The sequence below is a fragment of the Sprattus sprattus genome (genome assembly GCF_963457725.1).
Source record: "Sprattus sprattus genome assembly, chromosome: 3".
Lineage (NCBI taxonomy): Eukaryota > Metazoa > Chordata > Actinopteri > Clupeiformes > Clupeidae > Sprattus > Sprattus sprattus.
Window position 1 is genome coordinate 467,476 of NC_137922.1, and position 20,125 is coordinate 487,600.

A 20,125-nucleotide genomic window follows, 5' to 3' on the forward strand; every position below is an offset into this window, starting at 1 on the left:
CTGTGACTTTAAAGGACCCGTGCGCTTCACTCGGATTCAGCCTTGTGAAATCCAAGCAGACCTATCCATACTTCGATATGGGGCGTGTTCATCACAGTCAGTAACATTTTAGATTTTGTAATGGGAAATGGCAGTATTGTTCTGGTACACCAGAATTGCCTACAGCTTCAAATATGTATCCAATTGGCTGCAAATGTTCATTGTTGTAATGTGTTGTATTGCTGTAAACTAGTTTATCTCGATGACCGTTACACACGTGACTTTACAAACGGATTGGTAAAGATTGTTAGACGTGTTCTCAATGAACTCGCCCACGTTCTCTGAACCAGGAACGGCGTTTCTCTCAACTGCACTTCTTTATAAATGATTTACCGCCATGTTCCTGTTGAACAAGTTAAGAAAACGGCCTGTAGAGACTAGGTCAAGCTAAACCTCATAATATATGTTCTATCTAAATTCGAACGTTTACTGACAAAACCAAGTCTACTTTCAATGTACTGATTTCCAATAGGGATATGGAAATAGGAACATCCAATCCAAGTTCAGATTCCCTGTCGAAACCTTGACAGCGGACATACGGACTGACGGCAGACAAAATGTAACAGGGCACACATTTACTCTATGTCAGGATGGCCGAGCGGTCTAAGGCGCCAGACTCAAGGTGAAAAACCTTCCTTCGATGGGTATTCTGGTCTCCGAATGGAGGCGCGGGTTCAAATCCCGCTTCTGACAGTGGTTTTAGCTCTACACATCTGAGCCAAAGCATACAATCCTGTCGCAAGTGTTCATATGCTCTTGAAGTGCACGATCGTAGTCTTGTTCAGCTTTCTGTGTTCAGCAGACATTCTGACTGACGGCACTGAAAATGTAAAAAAGCACATGTATTTTACATGTCAGGATGGCCGAGCGGTCTAAGGCGCCAGACTCAAGGTAGAAAAACCTTCCTTCAATGGGTATTCTGGTCTCCGAATGGAGGCGCGGGTTCAAATCCCGCTTCTGACAGTCGTTTTAGGTCTACACAACGGATTTATAGCGTAAAATCCTTAAAACGTAGCCTGGATACCAGCCTGAACTCCGCCCACAAATTGTTTGGTCTGGGAGATATTCTGACTACAATTATGAGTATGACATCGTCAGGCTACTTAAAACGTTAAGATTGAAAGCAATCGAATCCTCTTGAAGCACACGATCTAAATCTTGTTCAACTGTCCTGTCTAAACCCTTTACAGCAGCCATTCTAACTGATTAAAAATGTAAAAATGCGCCCTCAACGGCATGTCAGGCTGGCCGAGCGGTCTAAGGCGCCAGACTCAAGGACTCATCCTTCCCAAAGCACGGGTATTCTGGTCTCCGAATGGAGGCGTGGGTTCGAATCCCACGTCTGACAGCAATTTTATATCGCAAATTGACCAGTGACGGAAAAACTGTGTCGATAATCGAAGGACTGTAAACCACAACAGATTCGCTTAAATGAAAGTAACTCCGTTACGATTTACAGTGTAGCCTACTTATCAACTCCACATACCTTTTGCAGTAGCCTATGTAGGCTACTCATCGTTGACTAGGTAGGCTATAATTGACATGCTTACTCCAGCATCCCTCTACGCTACACGAACTCCATCCTGTCGGTTAGGTATGATATCTAGGGGGAAAAAGTGAGTCAATAACAGTTTGAATATAGATATAGAGGGGAAAATATATTATATGAATAGGAAAGAGGCGAAATACCCTACCCATCAAGGGTGATCAGGACTGTCCAAGTGGAGCCGTGGTGCCGTAGGCCTACATCTTGCAGCATGTAGAGAGAAATACTTAAAGTTAGGAGTGTCCAGCCTGTAATTGGATGACTCTATGCGGAACAACGCGGATCTGAGGGAGCACATGACAGTCACAGCAATCCAATTGCTATTTTTTTCCAGTATGATTCCATGCTGTCATCCTCAGCAACGGATGCAATTCATTCTGAAAACAATCCCCGGTTGCTTATAGTGAATATTGCCTTGTTGTGCATAGATAGGTAACCGTAACCCTGAAACCAATTACGTTTTATGTTTGTTTTGGCATTATTAAGCTTGTAGACGCAGAATGCGATAACCGGCCTATAAAATGCAATCTGCTACAAACAGGCAAGGCTACAATGTTTAAACAACACACCGACAGTCTGCTCAGCAAAGATTATTTGGGGTTTCTTACACAGTGGGCCTTGCTGATAATACAGAAGTAGCCTATTCCGGATCAGATAAACAGAAACAGAAATTTAGATGATAGCCATCTCTAGAAGGGATTTTTGACAATAATCCCGGTAAAATGCTGTATATGGTATTATGTCTGCATTTTCTTTTAGCCTACTTGTTTGATTTAATTTAGGCAATTTGGTACAGGCGAGTTTTGAATAGCCTACTTAAAAAACAAGACCGATGGTTAATAAGGATCATATTCACAATTTCCTAATGGATATTTTTAATTTATGTGATTGCACCTGAAGGTGGTGAGGGGGTTAGGCCTTGGCCACTGCACAGGGTGAGACCAATTAGTCTATAAAAGGCAGCGGACTCGTAGGCCGTTCCTTTTGACTTAGCGTAGCCTACTGACACACAAGAACCAGCGAGAAATGATAAAACATTGTACTGCTATTAAAAAACGAATGCTCGTAAAAAGACGTCTAGAATCTAGCCTATTATGTCGAGCCCTTTGAATGAATTTCTTATCAAAGACGTTCGACCCGGTTTCAAAAACATAAATGTTGTGTTTATAGTTTTGGAAATCAGTAAGTAACAATGACATTTATTTTCACTTTTGGGTTTACAACTGAAAATGTATACATGATAACTTCTTCAGGAAGCCTGAATTAATAAGATTACCTCTTTTTATTTCGTTTGCAATTTGAGCTAATTGTGTAGACTTACACCTCCTATTGGCTGATAAGAGGATATTTTAAATGGACCTGTCAAGTACTACTCAATACATACAAGTAACCCTACTTACTGTTCCCAGCAAATCAATATTCTGAGAGAGCACTTGTTCTTCTCCATGGGACTACTCTTTGCCCTTTAAGGTTCAGTGCTATAGGCAAATACTCACCATCTGTGTAATGATATACCTTTTATACCAGACAGGGTCAGCAAAACCAAGGACGGCCATGAGATTCGTTCCTGTAAAGTTGCTGACCGAAGCGGCAGCATCTCCATCTCTGTTTGGGACGAGGCAGGAGGCTTCATTCAACCTGGGGACATCCTCCGTCTCTCCAAGGGGTGCGTGTTACAAACCAGCACTTTTCTCTATAAATGCTTACGTTCAGGTTTTAAAAGTCTCTCTGCATTAGGTTCGCCCTAAATTGACATGTTAAAAAATTGGCAACAGAAATGGGCAACAATAAGGCAGTTATTAGACTGGTTGACCCAAAGGTTATTTCATCTCCATCTTGGCAATCATGTAGGGCTACAGACACAGACAGTCTATAGACAGTAGATCACGGAAAAAGGGATATAGATATAGATGTACACAAAGTGCTTTCCCATGACAACCAACGCAAAAGAAAGAAAGCATTCTGGTGAGAAGTTAACATAGGCATGAAACTGAATATTGATTTGACATGCATTGTGTCATCTGGCTGCTGGTGCTGCTGTTCTCAGGTACGCCTCCCTGTGGAAAGGTTGTCTCACACTATACACAGGCAGAAGTGGAGAACTCCAGAAGATCGGAGAGTAAAGAAAACATCCTTTTGTAACACATATTTCATCACGGTCATTCTGGTGACTCACAAAGTGGGAGACTGACATTCATTTTCTTTTAGATGTTGTTTATCTAGACAAATAAATTGATACATTTAGCCAGAGACTTGCAGAACAGTACACACAACAATAAATATGTGTCGTTTCTAAGAATTGAACCACTGGTTTTAATATTTGATGTATTCTCCCCTCTCTGCGGCAGCTTTTGCATGGTCTTCTCAGAGGTGCCAAACTTCAGCGACCCAAACCTTGATGTGCTGACACAAATGAACCAGATCAACAAACCTGTGAGTTCCAGGCCATGGCACGTGTTTCTATTCTTCATGCTCATTTCAAATCATGTGCTAGCCTTTTTAGTCCATTTCAGTTTAACTGTATGCACATTAAGACTTATCTCAAACGAGTTGCCATGGATATTCTTGCCGTATTTGTCATGGGTCTTAGTCAGGTGAATATCAAGGAACCTTCAAATGTTTTCAGCTAACATGCTTGACAGACTTCTATAATGAATTGTAATAGAGAATGTGGTGTCACATACTCACAGGTGAAACCAGAGCAGCAGAACATCCCTCAAAATGGCCAGACAACAGGAAGTCCTGGAAATCCTTTTCCTCAAAGTAATGTTCTCATTAACGTATCTGGGTTAGGGTTAGGGTTAGTAATGTTGCAAAGTAATGTTCTCATTAACGTATCTGGGTTAGGGTTAGGGTTAGGGTTAGTAATGTTGCAAAGTAATGTTCTCATTAACGTATCTGATGGATAGACTGAACATTTTCAACAGTATTACAAAAGACCTCTCATTCGTTCGCATCCTTCTAGTTTTTCATAGACCTTGAGAACAAATCTTGATAGTGTGACATCTGCTAAATTGATCCTACACATTTCTCTCCTGTAGGTATTGGATCCCCAGCATCCTACTCCTCCAGTGCCTCTTCCCATCATCCGAGAGATGCTCGTGATCTGTCCTGTGGTACAGAGAGGGGGCAGGATCGACCTCACCGCGTGCTCCTAAACAGGAACCCTCTGTGCAACGTGAGGGAAGGTGCGGGTAGAGCCTTTGGCATGAGGGGCCATATCCGGGACCCCCGCCAGAGCCCCACATGGAAGAAATAGGGTAAAGAGTTTCTATTTGCAGTCACAATACTAGATGGATGGAGACCTGGTATTAAATATGCTTTCTTCACAGTGACTCATTTCATTTGGAAGTACAACTTGACAATGGCTATGTTTCATTTTTCTGGAGAACACTCTCAGATGTGTCAAATTAGGCATTGTAGTCATTGTAGTGATATGTAAAAAAAGGATGAAATTCTTAATTCTAATTACCGGTACTAATATTCAGTAGCCTGGATACCAGCCCGAACCCCGCCCACAAAATGTTTGTTCTGGGAATTTCGGTCTGGCGCTGCTCCATTGGGGAGAAATAAGTTTTCAGCAAAACGATCTCACCAATGAAATTGTCAGGGTGGGCTTCATACGATGATGGACAGATCAACCAACGCTTGAGTTGAATAACCAGTAGATTTGAAATAGTACCAAGATGGCGGCGTCTCGGGAGCCTGTTAGTGGGAAATATTCTATGTGAATTTTTTTATGTCTACATTGACTCTGTTAGTTGTGTATGTGCAACACGAATGTTGCAAAGAATTGTAGATCTTAACTGAAGCTCTAGACCATTATTGTTAGGTTATTGCTAACGCTTAGACCAAAAATCCATTGAAACACATAGTAGCTAGCTAGCCTCACTGCTAATAAGTATAACGTAGGCATGCATATCTCACAGATATTGAGCGCATACATTTTGAAAGAGGAACAGAGAAACACGATTATTTTGTCGACCTTCCTACGGGATCGGGTAAAAGTTTAATGTATAAGATGGTCATACTACGTTGCTCTGATTGGTTCTAGGTATCCAATTGAGCGAAGAGGCATTTTCTTTCCTGGTTCGTTGAAACACGCCCCATAATCACAGCTCAATGGAGCAGTATCAGACTCATAGAATTATGACTAGAATTAGAATTATGAGTATGACATCGTCAGGCTAAATATTCACATGTCTAAAAAAAAAAAAGAAAAAAAAGTGTTCTTAGTTCAGTCACTAATTGGTTCATGTAACAACCCTCACACCCTCTCTGTGAAGTATATCACATCTAGGCTTTATCTATACTTTCATAACATCAATTTGGGAAATACACTTCACTCAGGCATCAACAATCATGACTGACAGCTGGTTCATGCCAAATTTACAAAGCTAATGTGTTTCGCGACCTCTGACACATTTGAGGCATAGGCAAGGCCATACAGAATCAAGATGGTGCAAGGAGCCTATTGTAACATTTGGCAGGGGACTACAGATGAAAATGAACCTTCTTGGCTAGCACCGGCATATTTACAGCAGTGTTCAATAATGGCTAAATCTAATTTAATCTCAAAGCCTAGCAACCGATATGGTGACACTGTTGAATCTTCATGGTTTTATGCACTGCCCGGATGGTGTTCGTCTTTAAATCTTTCTTGGCATGGCTTAAGTCTCTTTAAATAATCTCAAAACCACAAGTACGCTTGCGAAACTCAGATTCAGCCACAGTTATAAAGATGATTTTTGTTTTCTGCAAAATGTTTCACTTTTGTCTCCCATAAATAGTTATATTGTAATGCATTACTACAGGACTTCTAAATACCTAGATACCTTTTCTAGTCCATACCCGTTTGTGATGAGCAATACACTTTTTATAAAAAGGAATTTCAAAATACAACTTAAGTATATTCGTGAGACGTTGGCTCAACAAAATTAAGTTTTATTATCAAGGGGAAAACATTTAGTTAACATGGTCATTACAATGTTTTAACAAACTTAAAAAAAAAGAACTGTTCTAGCAAAAAGAAACAACTCAAAAGCCCCTGTTATTTACCTGGGTTGCAGGTCTTCTATTAACACAGTAATTAAAAGACACAGAAGTCAATATCTGCCAAAGCTTCACACATGGGTTCTTCCAAATGCAGCTATGGCTGAAGAGGAGAAATAATGTAAAAGGGCCTTGTTATGTACATTAAAGGCTACATCAGCAGTCCATGTCCCGATGAACATACATGATCTCAGCAAGCTTTGGGAAGAGCAGACACTTCCTCCAGGCATTCGTCATAGGACTCTTTATAATCATCATGTGGTTTGATCATAATGACACAGGTAGGCCGCTTTGAACCAGCAGACGAGCCAAGGTCCTAAGATAACAGATGTGGAAGTTAGGTCTTTACATACCATAAAACTGAGACTATACATCTACAAATACATACAAGTAGGACAATTTTAAGGGATGTTCAGGGTTACACATACCACTTTAGAAGGAATGTAGGCATATGGCATATCCCTGTCTTCACACATGATGGGTAGGTGACAATAGACATCGATGGGCAATGTATCCCCAGCTAACACCACAATCCTGAGGGAAAAGTTATTAGTGATGAGAATTACACGTACACAAGAAGAGTTTTAGCATCCGACAGTTTCTGTGTACTGGGGACCCATACTTCACATTTCTGCAATACAACTTTGGTGTACTCAACATTTCCGGGTTCACAATGGGGCTCTATGGGCTGGCTACTAGACTATTGGGTTATTCATACGAAGCTATCTTAGAGGGACCTCGTGTTATAAAATGGTCCATGAACAGGTCATAGAAACTGCATGCAGTCAACGTGTTATAGTAGCCTACTGGAGCCTTGGTCGAAAAAGTTCAACACTTACCCTTTTTCTCCTTTGTTAATGAATTTCTGGACTTCCTTCACTCCCCGTCGTATTTGTTTCAACTTCGATGCTGCAGATAATACACACGTTTAAAATCATGCTAAATTTCACACAAATACGTAACGTTAATCGCCGTTTAAAACGTAATTTAGCCTTAAGTGCTGAGTAGCAAGTTGATAACTAACGTAAATCTTCGTACGTTTTCATACAGCTAGCTAACCTTTATTTAAAACAGTAACCATTTCGAGCGCTTTAGTTACCTTTTTTGACGCACTTGTACAGCTTCTTGCTAAGTTTTTTTGAAGCCAGAGGTGTAGCAATTGGGTTAACATTAGCAATCAACTCTTGATAAGATTTTTCGGGCACCACGGTCTCCTCCTCTGCGGCTCCCACCTCCTTCTTAACTTTGGTCATCTTTATAAGTATGAATTACTGAATTTACCAGTTATAATCCCAAAATACAACTCTAGCTTCACAGGCAACGTGTCTGCTACTGTGTGTGCACGCGTTGAACAACTTCTTCTCCTACTTGAATTTGTGGTATGCACTGTGGTAGCGCCACCAACTGGTCTGGAGGATCTCTACAAAAACGTATCGCATATTCATGAGCGTTTGAGTTTCACTGCATCTACAAAACAAATTAATATGCCTTGATAGATTAACTGAAACAGTGTTATGTGCAAACATCTATAAATTAACCATATTTTTATCTCCAAAAATATTGTTACATTTATTCCCAATCTCAGGTCATTTTTTTCAAGCTGCTTGAGGGAATGAACAAAAAAAGGAAGGCTAGTTGGCTAAGTAAATAATGGACGACATAGCGTTCAGATAACATGATATAAATGTATGTTCAAGGTGGTATGCAACCATGATGCAAATCATAGGCTACACATCCTATGCCTGGGATTCTTGACAGGATGCACTGTTAATAAGGCGTGTCTGTCTGCTGACCAGCAAAATGGGTAAAAGGTTACAAGATGCAGTTATGACCAACTTCCTATCAACATCATAGTTCAAAATGTTCTTAAACAGCAGTGTAGAAAGTGTAGTCAGGGGAACTGCTGATTATGATTGTGCCATTATATGACCAGGAGGTATGATAGAGTTGGCCCATCTTTGCTTCAAAGTTGCTAAACTCCTGTTGGGCGTGCAACCAAAGTTAACCTAACCTACCATACTTGCAACTGCCCAAAACCTCACTCCCAAACCTGGCCACGGCACCTGTCTAACCTGCATTGTGTTTGCAGCCCACCACCATACTCAAACTTGCAACCTCAGATGTGAAAGGCGTACATTCAAGCAAAGATTAGAGTCTTGCTGGCATGGGTGCTAGTCACACTAGCACATCTCTTAAGGTGTCAGGAAGTAGGATATACAGTATATAGTGCTGAGCTCTGAGCCTGCAGGCAACCATTACACTAGCTTGCTAGCTCATGTAGTTTGTCAGTATAACCTTCATTGTGCTGAACTTAAAAAAACTTAAGGCCTGCAGCAGCCATTGCATGATATTGCATGTGAACAGTTCAGTCAACCCAACTCATTGAAAATATGGACTAGAAGTAGGCTTTGTAAAAAGCAAGGTTATGCCTTATAGGGAAGACCCACATTTTCACATTTGAAAAAGTGTTAACCAAGAATTAAAATTGTGGCCTGTGCCTTTAATCATACAGGAAACTCTTCCACCACACTGAGTCCCCCAGCCCAGCAAGTGGCGGTAATGGTGTTACGGTTATTTCCCCAACTGTCACTGCGTGAGATGCAGAACAAGGTTGTTGTACTGAAGAAGGGTCTTCGTACGTCTATGAGGTCAACATGTGAATGTTAGCTAATCAGTTAGCTACTGTTACTAATTCTGAATGTACTGCAGTTCAATGTATTTCACTCGTCATGGTTGATTGTTAGATCTTAAAGACGTCTCGAAGTAGGAGCCAATTTGTCTCCAGCATTTACCTTGAAGGTAGCTTTACACTGGTGTTCTCAGTTAGCCAGCTTTTGGTACTTGGCCATTTGTAGTTCTCACTACTAGTTTCATATAACGTTACTTATAGCTAGCATCGTAGCGGGATGAATACGTTTAATGTATCCATTCTGCTGTCTCACGCAATCTGTAGGTAATTTGTTCAGCAGAATAAGTTTGGTAACATACTGCTTAACTTACCGTACTTTGCGGCACTTTGCCACTGATTGAATTCCTTAAGGGACTGCAAAGTGCATGGTGGGCCGTATACACTCAAGTAATTAATCACTTGTTAACATTGCAGTGGAGGTCTGTGTATCTTTCCCTTTATAGCCCTAGGTGTAACTACATTCGTTCGCTAATATGACGTTCTAATTTCTGTTTGCACAATTCAGCTTTTAACATGAGGACCTAGACACAAGACAATTATTACATGATAAATAACATAACTCCACTTTCCTCCTCAAAGACAATGTCCGCCTTCCGGCTGTCTTGGGTCCTGGGTCAAGTTGGATTGACTCTCCGGAGAAGACCGAGCTCCGTTTCTCCAATAGCAGCAGCCTTGTTGCATCACACCAGGCAAGACCAGCTAACAATATGTCGCTGTTTGCGGAACTTCACATCAATCTCTCCCAGGAACACTGTTGCATTCTCTACAGAAGTGACTAGTAGTGGAGACGATGGTAAGGGCCCTTTATGTGCTTGCTATGTTCATTATATGTTACTTGTTAATTAGATGGGACATTGCAAATATTAAGGGTTGAGCAAGTCTACCAGTGTATTTGGGTATATTGTGAGTGAATGAACGAGTTTAACATTGATAGAATGTTACATTGATAAATGTAGTAATTCACATATGAATACAGGTACACATGTACTACTTGAATGGAAGCTGTACAGAATTTGACGGTGGGAAAGGTGTATGTTAAGTTCTTTCTCATCCCATGCAAAAGAACAAACAGAGGAAAAACCAAAGAAAACAAAAATAAAACAAGACCCACGTGCCCGTCCGACCTTTAGCAGCGTGGGACGGAAGATCCATCACCGCCGCCTCCTTCTACTGAGCGACATGGGTGAAAACCTGGGCACATTTCACCGGGCAGATGTGATCAGGATGATGGAGGAGAAACAGATGAAGCTGGTGGCGGTGAACGAAACCGCAGACCCACCGGTCTTCAAGCTGATGACGGGTAAACAGATTCACGAAGAACAGATGAAACTACGAGAGAAGACGAAGAACAAAACGGGTGAGGACTAGGGTGACACTGTGGTCATTCATATAATCTCCACCCTTCATAATACACATATGGATCATAATTACAATTATCACTCTAGTTTTTACAGTAATCTGAATTGTTGTTGATCATCCGAGTCATGTCTGGAGTCCCCACTCCCCAGTGTTCGAGAAATCACTATAGATTCTGAGTGAAGTCCGAATCTGAGTCCCCATTACCCGAGTCATGAAGGTTGAGTCTGAGTCGAGTTCCAAGATGGCCTCCAGTGCTCCATTCTAGTACAGTCGAAGAACTGACATAAAATTGGAAAGGGCTACATTAAACCCGTCACCATTTAAAAGGGAGTTTGTGAACTGTGTGTAACACAATAGCCATCTCCGAGTAATGAAGTCCAAGTTGAATCACGAGTTCTAGACTCGAGTAGTACAACACTGCGTGTAGCTATAACGATTATGAAAAGCAGCACTGAAACCTGTGACGGTCTAAATGTTTCTGACCTCGTCTTTCTTAAGGAACATGTGATTAATAGGGCTCACTCTGGCATACACTTACTTCATCAGGACCCGTGCAGGTGAAAGAGTTGACTCTGTCTTCAGACATCGGAGCAGGTGATCTCAACACCAAACTTCGACAGATCAGCGCTTGGTTGGATAAGAAACATCATGTCAGAGTAACATTACGACGTAGACACTATGGCAGTGTTGATGACATCCAACCACTGGTGAGTAGTCTTATTCTGCTGCTTCAGTAGTCTTATTCTGCTGCTTGGCAATACATAATTAGCTTATGAACAAAAACTTACTGTGACCTTCAGACTTCTTATACTCCTGCAGGAAAAAAAACATTTAGAACATGATCTACTTTGTTAGCTTTTATTGAAAGATGTGCATCTACAGAAAATCCCTGAAGCCTATGCATGAGTAAAGGAATACAATTGATTAGTACATTTTATCACTTAAGAAAAAGAATACAAAATATAATCCTTATTGGCAATAACCAATAATAGCTTTTCAACAACAGACACTGCATCGATCTATTCAGCTGTTTCCCTTAAACTGAAGCTAGTAAGCTTGTCCGTCTGAAACCTCTGTGTGTTTGTGTGTGTGTTTACAGGACAAAAGTCTTGAGGTCATGCTCTCTAAACTAGACATGCTGTTTGGCTACGTGTCACCACCCCGCATCATTAAAGAGGGACGAGCAGCTTCCTCGGTCATCAGACTTCCCTCAGAAAAGGAGAAGCGCGCTGCCATGGCAACCTCAGCATCTACAGGGACCACTTCCACATCTAGGGACACTCCTCTTTCAACTTCCACTGCAAAAGGGTCTGAGGAGAAAGAGACTTGATACAAAATGAAATCTCTAGAAATAAAATGGAGCGAGGTGTGGAAAGATTTGTATGTGGAGTGTTCATACGTACACACAGAAACTCTACCCCTCTCATTGTTTTTGGCCAACATCCTCCAAGTCGACGGATTCTTCAATCATGTGTTTTTCCTGTGCAGAGGAAGATTTAACACCTGCCTAAAGAACACTTACGTGACAGCGGTGTCACCCATGAGATGGAGTGTCTAAGAATATAGTGTTGTGTGAAGTGTTGAATAAAATGTGCCTAAAAATAGTCTGAGAAAGCAATTCTTTTGATGAGGTATATAGTTCAATATCCAATAAAACGTCCCAATCGTAATCATGTGAGGCTGGTGAGAAAAACATAATGTCACAACATTACATCAAAACCAGCTCCTGACCCACCCGGTCCTCTTATCCGATCACTGAAACTAGGGTTTAGTTCATCAGGAACACTAGAGGCACCATTTTTCACACTCGCTTCATAAGAATACAGTTTGTCCATCGATAAAGACCAAACATTTTGGGATATACAAAAGAAATTGTCTTTTGGCGTGTTTTTTGTACTGCGTTTGGTAACTAGGCTTCTTCTGTTCTCTGTTTATGATGGTACAAGTAACACACAAAATCAAAGTTGAAAAAATATTGCATTTATTGAGCTTGTATGTGTACATAACATACATCATTTTGCTAACGGACAGCACTGTACATTTATATAGTCTTTCACTAGAAACGTAACTTTAACAAACTTCATTAAAGGCCAAACAAATGTGACATTTACATGTCATTAACTTGACAAGTCAGTTCAATGGATGCTTAAGCGAAAAACTCTGAACAGAGAAAATATTTTAAAAGTCCAGTTATGGATGAGGTTCTGATCTAACAGAAGAACAATTTCCACAACTTCACCCTCAACTGGATTTAGGAGTTTTGTGTCCTTCATAAAAGGCATAGCTAAAATTGCAAACATTGGTTTTCTAAGGGTTATGCAGTCTTTACTTCAATACTCTGTCCAGTGTGCGAAGAATCAGGGAAACTACTCTGAACGGATTCAACAATGAGGCCACACATGTCCAAGCTGTCCAACTTGTGGCTGCTCTCAGGGTGGAAGCCACTAAGGTGAGACGGCAGAGATGATGGATCGATCTGCCTGGGTTTTCTCTCCTGTGGAAAAAGTTGAAGAAAAAAAGCCATAAATAGCAGAATGAAAGTAAGATGTCCAGCAGAGAGAGTGTGCAGTATTTAGAGCCTTACCCTGCGGGTTTTGGTGACCTTCCGAGGTTTCTTCTCCTTAAAGAGAAAAAAGATGGCAAATGGAAGTGAAACCACATTAAAGGTTAGAATAAAGGCATGGTGTTTGGTGTCCAAGAGAGACTGCTGCTTACTAATTAACAAAACAGACCCATTTTACATGACTAGTCTTTCCTTGTCATCAATCAAATATGCTCTTGGAATTTAGTCATATTCAGTCACTACGCAGATGCTCTTACTTATAGGCCATGAAAACATACAGTAACTAGTCAATCAATTGGTTTCATCCAATGACGCTGGTCTAATTGGTCTCATCCAATGAGATCCAATGTCTGTAATTGGTTTCAGCCAATGAGATCCAATGTCTGTAATTGAGACCCACCTGTTTGCGTCTCAGAGGATCATGGGTCACCAGGTGCCGCTGTAGGCTTTGCTGTAACAAGCAAAAAAACTAAATTTAATTTTAAGATCTACCATCATCATGTCAAATGAGTTTAGTGTTTATACTTTTAGCATTATGAATTCTTATGCACAAATCTTTGCACAAAGACACTTCAAAAACACTGGGCTGAGCTGACAAAGGAAGTATAACTACACCACTACAACAGGCCACTGATGTATCTAATATATAGATAATGATTGTCACCTTCATTGCAAAGGTCTTGCCACAGTCTGCGTGAGTACAGGCAAACGGACGCAGTTCCTCGTGGAAAGACTGGATGTGAGACTGGAGGTTGAAGAGTTTGGTGTAGGACCGTTCACAGTCCTGTCTTGGACATCTGAAGAAATACAGAGAAAATAATGAATAAATAAGAAACTATGATTAAAGATTACTCTTGTCAGAACAGTCAATGCATGAGTAAAGGTCATTCATGTTATGTGCAAACAGAGCGTGCACAAGCTGTTTTGGCTGATTTTCATTTACATTCCTTTATTCACCAACGCTATCATTTCTTAAACACTCACTATTGGCTCACCTTCACATTCGCATATAGACTCAGTGACTATCAGACACATTGCACACATGCATCAATTCTTACTTGAAAACCAGACGCTCCTCTGAATGAACTCGCTGGTGCTGCCGTAAGAACCAGCAATCACGGAAAGTCTTGTTGCATTGGTCACACTTAACTAGGACTGCAGAGGAACACACACAAACAAACAGGTGTAAACTGATGATTACATTTCATGACAATGTCAAGGTCTATTCACCAGGCAGTAAATTAAATCTCGATGTATGTTATTTATTGTTTTCACATCAACTGTAAAACTGGGGGGGGATGATTCTCGATCGCTGCAGGTTAAAGCATCAGCCTTTAGTGTTAACTTGTATTTACTTCCTGGTGTGTGTGTGTTGTGTGTGTGTGTGTGTGAGTGTGTGTTTACCTCGATGCGCCTCCTTGCGATGCTTTGTTGACTCAGTCCATGTTTTCCCTACAAAGGAACAGCCTTCCTCTGAGCAGGGGTAGCCTGTCACAAGTGCACAAATATAGATGAGCACAGACAGACACACGTGCGTCCATGGTAACGGCCAGAAAATACACATTAAACATTATTGCAGCACGGGCACACAGGAGAACACAAACATAGAAACCGAAATGATATGGATGTACACATGTAAACAAATAAGACTCAAGCATCAAAACAACATTGTATGTACTTGCTCTGCTGATGATATAAACAATTATATGGCACTGGATCGAATAAAGGAATACTGCACATTGGGTATTCCAGTATTTAAGGGCTAAGAGGTTATACTATTGATATAACATGCGTTGTATTCATCAACAAAAAGGGAGATCATCAGTAAATTAACAAACAGTTATTTAAACAGTTTTGGGTCAATACATCACTCAACCCAGGCATGTGCAAATCCATACAATTAAACACACACACAGACACACTCACCTTGGTGGACCTTTTCATGGCGACGAAGCTTACTAGATGTAGCCAGTCGTCTGCCACATCCCTCAAAACCACACCTGAGGAAGCAGTGGAGAAGATCAAATAATGACTGCCACGCTCAACTGAATGACAAAGAATCGCATGCATTGTGGTGTATGCAGTCTGAGGATTGGCCACTGAAAATGTAATTGATGGTCTGCAAAAAACTGCACACAGACGTTCGAAACACACAGACATAGACGGTCACACACACACACACACACACACACACACACACACACACACACACACACACACACACACACACACACACACACACACTCAGTCACTCACAGGTAAGGCAGGGACTGAGAGTGTTCCGACTTGTGGGACTTCAGCTGGCTGTTCTTGTGGAACTCTTGACCACAGCCCTCAAATGAACACTGTAACATGTGCCAAAATATGACAGTTGTGTGTGAAATACAGAAATACATTCATATGTAAATAACAAATACATACATCAACATACTTCCATACATACTAAACAAATGTCATATGAACACATACAGCTATCATGAAAACACATACATTACTCACATACATCCGAACAATATCAGCTAGTATTTAAAAGTACTCGCACACACATATTGTAGAATCTTGTACAGTAGACCTTGTTAAAAGTGTACATGCAGCACATTCAAAACACACACTAAACAACGTATTCATAGGACATATGTGCTTGCTCATTCCTGACCATTAAAACATCTCCATAAACAGACAAGCTTTCCTCACTCTTGCACACAAATACACACGTACCTTATAAAGTTGGTTTGGCTTGTGCTTACGGGACATGTGCTTCTTCACGTTGTATTTGGTTGTGAAGGCCTCTGTGCAGTCTGACTCAGTGCACCTGTGTGTGTGTGTGTGTGTGTGTGTGTGTGTGTGTGTGTGTGTGTGTGTGTGTGTGTGTGTGTGTGTGTGTGTGTGTGTGTGTGTGTGTGTGTGTGTGTGTGTGCGTGTGTGTGTGTGAGAAGGGAAGGAGGGGGAGTAAAAGGCACAGTTTAATGACTCCAGAATGCAGGAATTCAAAAACAAGCTCCCATTCCCCTCAGTGTAATAACGAGTCACCTTCTCCCTCACTGAATCTGCCAGTGGCTAGAAAAGGCCACTGGGGCAAACACATTTCACTTACTTCAGGAAAACACTGAAACTTATAGACGCAGCCTGAAGTTTTTCAAAAGGCAGTTGACATTTGAGCTTAACAGCCTATCAAATTACATCAAATGACTCTGTGGTATCTATAAAACACACCACAACTTTAGAGCACCCTAAGATGAGATGCATCTCTACCATAACTCTATAGTGTGTAAATTAGCATCTGAAAACTTGACTTCCTGCAATGACACATATCGGCTACACACCAACCTGAAAGGCTTCTCCCCGCTATGGCTTATATGATGTCGGGCAAGCTTATATTTGGTGACAAAACCTTTCCCACATCCGTCATGGTCACACTGAAACGGTCTCTGTTCATAATCACAAATGGCCAAATTACAGGAGACGAAACTTCAATCTGTCCTTAAAAACAGTTAGCTATGGTAAAATGTCTGAGGCTGTGGGGTCTGGAGGCGTACATGACATTTAGACATTCTGGGAATAAAGCTAAAGAGTTATTGCAAAACAAGTCTTCTCATTTAACATCAGCCCTCTTCCATAATAAACGTTACCGATGAACAAATCCTTCACATATTTAGCTTGCTAGCAAGCTAATGCTCTTAATAATATACCTACCTCTCCAGTATGTTTGCAAAGATGAGCATCTAGTTTCCATGCTTTATTGTATGCTGCATGACAGTCCGGGAACGAACATATGTACGTTAGTACTTTCTTGTCCCTTTTTTCATCCATGCTGTCAAACTAGGTCTGTTTTTCCCTACAGATAACATACTCGTGTTTCACCCGCGTGTTTACCGAACGGCGCCATACTGTATTGGTGGGCGGGATTGGGAACAAGGAGGGACGAAACAACGAGTCAATCACGTGACACTGTTTCGTGAGGTTGTTAAATGATTGGTGCAAACTGGTCTGCGCTTCTTGTAAAAATAGAGTTATTATTACTATCATCCTAATGGCCGTAGAACCACAACCGTTACAAGAGGTGTCATACAGTGTATTGTGTCCTGGTCGATGTAAAGCGTTGGTACAGTTCTGGTGGTCAATTGGACTGTGTAGTCTAGATTTGCTAGACGTAGGCACCTGCTGGAGCTTCCCATCGGCTCTTCCAGCTACAGCTGGCTGCCGCACTCACTGTGCTCTTGATGTAGGCTACATTTGATTCTGAAACAATTACTTGAAATAAACAGGCATCACTCAATGTATTCTGTGTCTTGGTCGATCTATAGAGTTGGTACGGCTAGGGGTTCATTCTGACCTGTTTAGCCTTTATTGTGCAAAGTGTGTGATGGTTGTGTGCTCAAATCAATATCAATATTTCCAACCAGTCCAAGTGGCCCATTGGATGGTGTTGCGCAGATTTCAAATGTTGGAACGCTGTAACGACTTCACGATTCACCGCCAATACGTCACAATCAAACAATAAACACGTAGTAATCTTAAATGATCCTGCTTAAACTCAGAAAAGTCCAGAATAGCGTTGGATACGACAGGAGCGGCCACATCTCTTCACAGATTGTTCTCAGTGAATAGATTTTCGAATTTGACACAAACTTCTGGTCAGGTAATCTTACATTAGTGGCTCATTTTATTTCACTGTTTATTTTTTGTATTTTAAGCATCATTATAGTTTAAAGTATAGATTGAGATTATTTCTTTCTGCTGACAATTACTTTAGATATAAGATAGGTGTATATAAATTGGTTGTTAGGGTGTTGCTAAGAAGTTGTCATGGTAACGTCTCTGGTAGAAAGACTGAGATTGGTACTCATTCTGGGCCCTGTACAAAATGGTTGCTAGGGTGTTGCCATGGCATTACAAGTGGTGACTATGATGCATAGGTGGTTGCGTGTTGCTAAGGTGTACTATATGAGGTCATGCTAGATCAGGGCCATTCCAGAGTTAGCTACGTGTCTGTCAGGCTGTTACTAGGCGGTTGCTATGGTGGACATGATGGATACTCTGACAAGCACTTTATCCCAGGCTGGACCCCTAGCTAGAGGACTTGCAAAGCAAAAGCAACATGTCAACATCAACCATAACAACAACCTCAAATATCATAGCAACACCCTACCAAAGACACTTTGCAAGCACTTAACATGATACACTTTGTATAGCAAATGCCTAGTAATACATTATAGAGTAATATACAGTGCATCAGGTGGTTACTAAGGTGTTGCAATAGCATTGTTATGGTAGTTTAAGTAGATTGCAACACCTTAGTAAGCATCAACATCAACATCAACCATAGCAACTTAAGTATCATGACAACACTCAACCAACCACTTAAACTACCATAACTACGCTGTGGCAACACCTTAGGTGGCAACACCTGCTGCACCATAGCAACACCTTAGCAACCTCTGTGTACTTTGATCATAGAGTGCCTGTCTTATACATTGCTTGCCATAATTGTTTAACTAAGATCTTATAAGTTCCATTCATAAACGTTCTTATATCCAAAGGCCCAGCAGCCATGGCCTCTAATCTGGTCTCGGCTGGATCTGTTTACCCAGTCAACTGGTGTCTAATGGTTGGGCAACGTTCTCCAGACCAGTGGCAGCAGGGGGACTGTGATGCTCCTCATTACTACAAGGTCAGCAAGTTCTGCACGAATACTGTCATAAGATGTATGGGTCACTCTTAAGGCAACTCACCAAAAATGTGGTGCTTGTGGTGCAGTACATTTTAACAATGTCATTATTACTCCTTGAACACTGCAGATGGACTTAAATGATTTCCATGGCTTTCTGGGATATCAGGACAAGTAAGTCACATATACCACTTACATACATGGACACTATTTATACTCCATAAGCATCCATATAAATCTTTCCAAAAGATCGACAGAGCATTTTTCTTACTAAGATGGACAGTGAAGGCCCTTACATATAGTTCTTTGTTTTGTTATTTAATGAAAGTAATGGCCCTCACAAGACCGAGGTAATGGCCTTCTTGAAGGGGAAGTCCTTGGAGTGCCTCAGAGACTTCAGTGTGGAGGACCGCTGCTCAGCATACCTGAGCTGGCAGCTGGTGGCTCTTCTCTGCCAAACGAATGGAGTGAGTGATTGCCTGATCATATCATTTAACATGGTCCATTTGTATGCACATGTTGGGTAAAGGCCCACATTTTCATGTTTTACATATCTGACGTTATGTAGCTTACATATGAATTTGTTTTCTACAGCATGTTATGGGCAGCGATATTGCTGAGCTCCTGCACTGTCAGGAGACAGCCAGGCTTAGACGGGAGGATGAAACCACTGTCTATGATCTAGTGGACATATGTGACATCCAACCAAAGCCGAGAAATAAGGACACTCTTCGTCTGAAGGCTGTTCTGCATTCCACAGAGACTGATGATTTTAGTGCCATGGAACATTTAAGGCAGTTGCTCCTTGCTGGCAAGACAAAGGTAACGTTTCTAAAATTATTACATCTTGCGTAACAAATATTGTTCAATACATTTGGTGTAGTAGCCTACATGTAAGCTGTCAATGGATAGGTGAAAATGTGTGTATCTGGGATTCTTGACAGGAGGCACTGGATCACTCCACACATGATGGGCTGTGGGGCCATGCCTTTCTGCTGGAAAGCAAGATGGGCAGTGCAGCACTGGATGGGGTTATAGCCAGGTGAGAAAAGGATTCCTTTTTGGAACACATTGGCTTCACATAACTGTTCATACAATTATAACTTTGTATAATTAGTAATTTATACAAATTCTGTCATACAAAGGCATAGAATTCTGTAAAAATCATATGTTTTAAATGTTTCCATTATTAGATTTGCCAATTCAATG

At 41.1% G+C, this 20,125-nt stretch overlaps 4 protein-coding genes across 5 annotated transcripts; 2 read left to right on the forward strand and 2 right to left on the reverse strand.

The window, feature by feature from the left end:
* Positions 1-2,679: 2,679 nt before the first annotated feature.
* LOC308361578 (SOSS complex subunit B2-like) lies at positions 2,680-4,844 on the forward strand (the record flags this gene model as incomplete). The annotated part of the gene is made up of 6 exons (XM_080833967.1): positions 2,680-2,767; positions 3,113-3,251; positions 3,633-3,704; positions 3,934-4,018; positions 4,276-4,348; positions 4,627-4,844. 6 exons carry the CDS (start codon positions 2,680-2,682, stop codon positions 4,842-4,844), a joined length of 675 nt encoding a protein of 224 aa, XP_080690093.1.
* Positions 4,845-6,507: 1,663 nt separating this feature from the next.
* nhp2 (NHP2 ribonucleoprotein homolog (yeast)) lies at positions 6,508-7,988 on the reverse strand. Its single transcript, XM_080834071.1, has 4 exons — positions 7,737-7,988; positions 7,477-7,546; positions 7,066-7,171; positions 6,508-6,953 (listed from the first exon to the last, which is right to left on the reverse strand). Exons 1-4 carry the CDS (start codon positions 7,888-7,890, stop codon positions 6,828-6,830), a joined length of 456 nt encoding a protein of 151 aa, XP_080690197.1. The 5' UTR covers positions 7,891-7,988; the 3' UTR covers positions 6,508-6,827.
* A 1,262-nt stretch (positions 7,989-9,250) lies between these two features.
* mtif3 (mitochondrial translational initiation factor 3) lies at positions 9,251-12,494 on the forward strand. 2 transcript variants are annotated; one of them, XM_080835941.1, is made up of 5 exons: positions 9,251-9,299; positions 9,906-10,119; positions 10,390-10,683; positions 11,232-11,392; positions 11,785-12,494. In XM_080835941.1, exons 2-5 carry the CDS (start codon positions 9,909-9,911, stop codon positions 12,013-12,015), a joined length of 897 nt encoding a protein of 298 aa, XP_080692067.1. In that variant the 5' UTR covers positions 9,251-9,299; positions 9,906-9,908; the 3' UTR covers positions 12,016-12,494. The 2 variants fall into 2 exon arrangements, with proteins under 2 accessions (XP_080692067.1, XP_080692066.1); XM_080835940.1 differs by having other exon boundaries at positions 9,271-9,436.
* Positions 12,495-12,643: 149 nt separating this feature from the next.
* On the reverse strand, positions 12,644-17,124 carry gtf3aa (general transcription factor IIIAa). Its single transcript, XM_080834250.1, has 11 exons — positions 16,942-17,124; positions 16,576-16,676; positions 15,967-16,060; positions 15,505-15,593; positions 15,175-15,248; positions 14,653-14,736; positions 14,307-14,403; positions 13,913-14,045; positions 13,649-13,699; positions 13,270-13,305; positions 12,644-13,179 (listed from the first exon to the last, which is right to left on the reverse strand). Exons 1-11 carry the CDS (start codon positions 17,056-17,058, stop codon positions 13,000-13,002), a joined length of 1,056 nt encoding a protein of 351 aa, XP_080690376.1. The 5' UTR covers positions 17,059-17,124; the 3' UTR covers positions 12,644-12,999.
* Positions 17,125-20,125: the final 3,001 nt, after the last annotated feature.